This window comes from Perna viridis, chromosome 1 (assembly GCF_037379345.1).
Source record: "Perna viridis isolate PV_CMFRI_1.1 ecotype Kerala chromosome 1, ASM3737934v1, whole genome shotgun sequence".
Classification (NCBI taxonomy): domain Eukaryota; kingdom Metazoa; phylum Mollusca; class Bivalvia; order Mytilida; family Mytilidae; genus Perna; species Perna viridis.
The window spans coordinates 53,722,310-53,729,309 of NC_142445.1; the positions used below are offsets into that span (position 1 = coordinate 53,722,310).

General features: G+C 32.7%; 1 protein-coding gene across 4 annotated transcripts; it reads left to right on the plus strand.

Annotated features, from left to right (window-relative positions):
- The first annotated feature begins 1,825 nt into the window (after positions 1-1,825).
- Positions 1,826-6,997, plus strand: LOC148629374 (uncharacterized). Of its 4 annotated transcripts, none has more exons than XM_088549956.1 (7): positions 1,826-2,097; positions 2,416-2,575; positions 2,853-2,980; positions 3,274-3,359; positions 3,914-4,039; positions 4,527-4,559; positions 6,297-6,997. In XM_088549956.1, the coding sequence occupies exons 1-6, from the start codon at positions 2,039-2,041 to the stop codon at positions 4,556-4,558; spliced, it is 591 nt and encodes a 196-aa protein (XP_088406082.1). In that variant the 5' UTR covers positions 1,826-2,038; the 3' UTR covers position 4,559; positions 6,297-6,997. The 4 variants fall into 4 exon arrangements, with proteins under 4 accessions (XP_088406082.1, XP_088406091.1, XP_088406076.1 ...); XM_088549965.1 differs by lacking the exon at positions 4,527-4,559 and adding an exon at positions 4,664-4,702; XM_088549950.1 differs by lacking the exon at positions 4,527-4,559 and having other exon boundaries at positions 1,834-2,097.
- Positions 6,998-7,000: the final 3 nt, after the last annotated feature.

Consider the following 7,000-nt stretch of genomic DNA (forward strand, 5'->3'; position numbering starts at 1 on the left):
TTTACTGGGTATTGGTCAGCAGGGTATTTTATTACACCTCAAAGAAGGGTTTACAGTTCAATAGTAGATCATTTGCCATGCATAGTTTATTTATGGTTCAAGTTCTTAGTTAAGTAATCCCAAGGAAGAGATTTGGTAATACAACTTCTATTTATGTCAGTAATCTACCTCTCTATATAATTAAACTGATCCATTTTTTCAACTAAGGCCACACTGCCTAGTTGCCCTTTTGTTCAATGGATTGCCACAACAATTTCGGAAAGAAACAAATGAGATAAAAAGGATATATTAACAGTAAAGAAAAATAAAGAAATTCTGCATTGTAGTATCAGAAACACATCAGAAATTACCTTTGTGCCATAATTAATGTTTCAGATACTTCAACTGTCGTCTGTTCCTTGGGGTTTGTTAGAATTAATTTAAAAATATATAAAATGTTCGCATAAGTTGATTTGGAGTTTGTACTTTCAAAATGTAATTTCGTGATGAAATAGGACTAAAATCGTCCCAGTTTGTTTCCTTTTTTCGCTTTCCAGAAATTCATTAAGCAAAAAATCATTTTAACTTGGCCTAAGTACATGTGCATGTATTATAGGATCACGAATAATTCACTGGCGTACCAGGTACACATTTCAGAGTGCGTCAGGATTTCTTTAGACGTATTGAAATACGCAAATGCATTCCAATTCATAAATCTGAAACGTCACGATGACCAATGTGTGGTCGTGTATAGTTTTTTCAACGTAGGCGGAATAGGGTATGTAAGTCTCTTTCTAGTTTCATTTCCTTCACCGGAATTTCCGATGTAGAACGTATTGAAAACCATAGACCGATCAGTTTTTTATAGTTTACTTTCGGGTACTCGAAACTCTCTATAACAATGCAAAATCTTCTAGTTTATGTTTTTTCTTACTACATTTATCATGTAGAAATAGATATTTGTCATTTTTATCGTGATTTTTGACACAGAAAGATTTTTGCCCTTCACACTGAACTGGACGCTCTCTAAATCACAAATCTCCATGCATTTGAATGGTAGGCTAGGACCCATTCTCGTGAAATCACGGGGTCGCATGACGAGACTTACATACCCTATGCAGTAAGGGCTAAAGGTTCTTTTCCTGATTTTTTTTTTAAAGTATAGTGTCTTATGGAATCTTTTTTTTTCTTGCCACAATTTAATTCCTGATAGTCCTTAACAACACCCTGAAGCTCTCTCACAGGTACTTCTGTTTCACTGTAGGAAGGTTGAGGGGTAAGATGAGACTGATGTCGAATTTCTTTCAAAGTCATTTTTTCTCATGAATTTTAAATATATTAAGTACGGTTGCGATTGGAAATGTTCTGATGGCTTGGATGCTGAAATAAGGCTCTCGTACAAAGCCTTTTTTTTCCTGATGTTTTTGTTCTCTTTGTGTGTGTGTGTGTTGTGTTGTTTTGTTTTGTTTTTTATTTTGCGATGTGATTAATCATTTTAGAATTTCAAAAGGTCGTATATTCAAGATTCCTTGTGATTCGTTGTATAAATTTCGAATTCTTAAGATAATGTGGTTTCACAGGAACGATCATGCTTGGGAATATCGGTCGAATCACAGATTTGGACTTACCCTGAGAACCAAACCCCCAACTGTGTCTTTAACCTGCTTGCTTGATTGACAATTAGTATTTTAGTTGTGGTGTGTGTTATACTATTTTGTTACATTTGGTATTAATTTTTGATCTATTGTTATAAGGCAATAATCCATATAATACTGGCAACTATGTAAAGAACCGTTATACTATACTGTTATATACAACGGCACCTTACTGAAATTTAATCGTTTTAAATCTAAATTTAATTCAGGTTGAGTCTATTCGGTTGGTAGGTGATTTAAAACATAACTTTAATATGATAGAAAGTGAGTACATGTATTTTACCCCTTAACAACATTTGATCGCAAATCAATATGCACTAGAGTTCGTGCATATAATACGTTGACATTGAAATGAAGTTGGACTAAGTGTACGTATTGAGTTTTTATATAGTTTGTTGTTCGCCATGTCACTGGATTACAGAAAGAATACGTATCGCCCAAAGAGACCAGACAATAGGTTCAGGTAAGTTGCTTCTATAATTGCACCCATGGTTTTGATTTTTAGAGTTTGAAATAGTTTATAATCGAAGTTTGTTTGTTAAGCTGCTGGTAAGCACTAGAATTTTCAATCTGAAAACGTATGCTAATAATTCTTCAGAGGTAAATGTACAAGTCTTGTTTTAATTGATACAGGCGTTTCAAGAAATGTGAACAATGACTTTCAAGTCTGGAATTATACCATATAAAGCGCAAAACCTGATATATGTTGTTACAACTGTGCAAGTCTTGTTAAACTTACATTAGTATACTAGTATTCAGAACAACTTTTCAAACATTTTAGAACCAGCTATTCACAGATGTCTCAATGGATGTCAAAAACACAGAAACAGAACACGGGTATAAATCTACCTGATGTCATGAAGGATGTCAGACCAGTAGATAGAAGTAATGATTTGGTACCATTCGGAAGTGCTCCTTTACCCGGTGCTGGAGTAGCGGCAGTACGTTATGTCCCTAAAAAATCTTGCTCAAATGATTTTTATTTGCTGGAGTAATACCCGTTTGAAAATAATATATTAGAAGTACATTTATTATCATCACCATCAACCACTGTTGTGCATGATCTTCTGTATGACATTTTATAGTTTTTGAAGGAACTATTTGCTCAACAAAACATACGCAGAATAAAGAACACTAATGTTGATGTAAAAAAAGACATAAGATTTGAAGTGCTGCTTAAGGAGAATACATTAATGCAATACTTAAATATATTTTTAGATCGAGAACGATGTTCCTCCCCATCTAAGATACTCTAGCAATGCTGGATATGATGACTATCATAAAGCATTTAGAGCTATCAGCAACCACTGGCCATCTACAAGTTACCCAGTCTTCGGTCCCCCCAGGTAACTTTCTGCTATTGTTATAAAAATGCTAAATATAAGTAAACACATCATGTGTAAAAAAAAATAATAAAAAAGTCTGATGGAACGAAGTTGAATAATATGCTTCACGATCTTGGGACTTGTAACTCTCACAGGACACTTACAGATGTACGGACATCAAAAACATATCCCATTTATATTTAAAATATATTGACAAAGACACGGAAATGAGCAGCTGCAGCTTATTTTTTTAATGTTCAAACGAAGAGTTAAGTTCTTACAAAAAAAAACAAACTATAACTTTGTTTCTGTAGGTTACGGCATGGAAGAGCAGGAGGAAGTTGGAGGCACGTAAAGGAGGTATTACAAGCCGGGGGTAGTAGAATTGTGTTCGTTGATGGTAAGTTAAAAAATGGGACGAATTTTTGTAAGGAAAAAGTGTCTGTGGAATAAGTAGACCAGTATTCTTTCCATGATTTTGAAAAAGACATAACTTTGATAAAGGGTAGATAGATTTGCGAAGTCCTTTTGTGATATTTTAATATATAGTTTCTTAGAAAAGTATATGCAAATGGTAAAAAGAAATTTTATCGGTAGAAACCAATTCAGATGATAAAAAATAAGCAAGAGAGAGGCATTAAATAGCAAGCTCGCCACCTCTTCACATCTGTTACTTTGTCTTAGTCTACCCCCTCTACATTGAAAGTTAGATATTTTTGTCAACTGGACATTATTCCTTTATTTATCAACAGAAACTTTATATCTTTTAAGAAGTTGTCTTTCGTCGGTATTTTTTACAAACTTATGTAGGGGAGAAAGCTTAAGAATAGAGTGGGGGCAAGTATTGGCCCCGAACGTCTGTGTTGTCGGTAATTGACATTAAGCCTGCGTTTAAGATAATTCAAACGTGTTTGCTATATATATACGTGTATATACAGATATGTGGTATTTAAGGTCAAATTAGATGGGAAGATAACATGAAAATAGACAGTATACCTGGAGGACACGCCATACAACCGGATGCCAGGAATATAGGGGTTAAAAGCAGAGGATCAAACAGAACACCTGGACTCATTCAAGGTAACAAAATGACTAAAGTCAAGTAAAAGTAGACTGACACTTTCCTGGGAGACGAATGAATCAAACACACCCAATCTAGGTATAAGGAAAAAGTAGTCACCTACACAGCCAAAGTGTCATGCACGAGAATCATGACTTGCAACATATGATTATCACATGAACCAGCATAATATGATTTAACATATGTCACATGGTTATCATTATTTAAAAAAAAATATGTAAACAAATGTTAGCCAATACATTTGTACTTTCATATAAGAATCATTTGATTATCATATGTGGCACTTTTGGCCACGTAGAACTTAAATACTGAAGATGGAACTAGTTTTCTGCTTCCTTGCCTGGATTATCTTATTGTAATAAAAACTAGCAGCTATTTAAGAGTAAGAGGTTAGATTAAATTTTGTTGAGAGGCTTTGATACATAGCAAGCTATAGTCGAAGCTGTAATTATAACACAGAAACAGAGATATTATTTTACATTATAGTAAAGCCTGCAATCAGTCAAGCTTTTAACTAAGGCAGGTATACCACTGTGTTGTTTTTGTACCCTACTCACAAATGTTTTCTCCCCTCTAAGACATTCACAAACCTTGAGATTGAAATAATGATGTGATTCACACAGGTGTAAGAGAATGGACTTTTTATTAAAAGAATCACTGAGGTAAACAAGAGCAATTGGAATCTAAGTATATGTCACATTCTTCACTTAAAAACACTTCCATCTCAATGCACTATTGCATTATTTTGTTAACATTATAATATTATAATTAAATTAACACTTATCTAATGAGAAAATAGTATTTCAGATTATTTTAGTGAATGTATGATATTACAAGAACTATAGACTATATTTTTGATAACAACTAATTAACTCACCAAATACTTAGTAATTTAAACACAGGACTTGCATTATGTAGAAATAACCAGCATCATTTATCTAATGAATAGTTTGTATATCATAGGTTATATGCATTGTATATAAATCCTGATTTTAGTCTTTTTGTGGTAGCTAAAGCAGCCTGCATTTCTTTAACAAGAGTTGTTAGTTTGAGCTACCAGTTTATATTTTATCTCATCTTGTCTAAGGCCATGTGAACTATTGTTATCACTTGCATTCGTCATCGTCTGTTGTCCTTTAGAAACTCTGAAACCAATCTGGAGATTATTACCAAACTTAGTCACCAATATTCTAAGGATGTCTACTTTGAAAATGGTGTGGATTATATAGATCAAGCATAAAACATGGCCACTGTTGCTATTTTTAGACCACAAGGGTCAAATCACTAATTTCTACATATATCTAAAAAACTATAAGAGGTATTAAAAAAAAAGTGCCCTTCTTCTTCAGCTCTGGAAACGCTACAAAAGTCCACTGGGTTGTAGTTGTTGAACACCTCCTTGTTAAGAGTTATTGTCCTTTAAAAGCAATAAATGATGTTTTTTTGCAGTGTTTTAGCCAACATCTTGATAACTTTAATAGGTTAAAAAAAAATTTAAATTGATGAAATGATCCTTACAAAAGTCTCTGTTATGTTGAAACATTAGAATGACTCCTTAATAGAGTCATTGCCCTTGAAAGGCAAAAAATGAACCAATTGAGTGATTCAGGCTCCTTAGAGCCCTAGCTTAAATAGAATATCATTAACATCCAACAGAGGATAATAAAATGAAAAGGTGTTTCAACTCTTTACAACAAATGTGCATCTATTAGCTTATCGCTTCCTTTATACTAAATACTAAATGAAAATTATAGGAAAATGTGAAAATGCAGACTGTTAAAAAATGTCACCTCCTTAAGAGTACATTCCATTCCTATATCTTCTGTAAAAATGTGTAGGTATTTGCTTATTAAGTGATGCAAGACATAAATGAGTTCCATAGAATGCAATTCTGTCATTTATTTTTAAATGAAGAGAAAAGCAAATTTATTAACCAACAATTTAAAATTTAAAATTCTACCTTATTTCATAAAACCTTTAAAATGTACTGGTAATACATTTTCTTCCATTTAGGAGGTAGACCTAGGGTAAGGGACATAACTCTTGAAATCAGTGATACTTTTGTATCATATTCAATTTTACCAAAGCCTTTAAAGTTTTTTTTTGAAACAGAATAAAATCAGTCCAAGTTACTTTGATGCTTATATAAGATTGATGTAAAATAGTGAATACAAACATTCCAATGATTTGTAAGAGCTGTGTTCTTTACCCTAGGTCTACCGGTACCTCATTGAAGTATATTTAATATATTTCTAGGCTATACAGTATATGATATGTCACCCCACCTATCCAGTCGACAGGGGATAGAACAGAACAACTGGAACGTTATTAGATGATCTATAGTGTAGTAACTGTTGGTTAATTAAATACAGCAAGAGTTGTCTTGACTAACAACTATTTCATAGCAGCTCATCTGCATAGCCTACTTGTTTCCCTCTCTGTGATAATTGTTTCTTATATCATCATGAATCATTATGAATCATTGTATTTTGTTAATTTTGAGAAATGGGAAGTCTGAATATCACTTTTATGCTATGCTCAAGACTGTTATATAAGTAAACAAAATGAGTATAGGTGTTTTTGCTTCCAATTAGTGAAATACTTCCATTGTGAAATAATTATCATTGAATATTAGTATAAGGTCTGCATCTGTATCTGATAAGTGAAATGTTTCTATTTATTAATAAAAATTTAAGTTAAGATTGCTATTCTTTAAGAATTTTCTATTACTTGAGGCTTCACTTCTCATAATTCAATCTGACCAATCAAAATAGACTTTAGATTTGATCATTTTCTTGCCTCTGATTGAACTGAAACAATGTAATATACTAGTTATGGTGTGATGTGTTATGTTGCCATTTTTATGCTTCAGTATTACACCTGAAATTGCTCAGATGACCAGTATTATTGTTATATCCTTTATTGTATGTGTCTAATAAAACATTTAAAATTTAAAATTT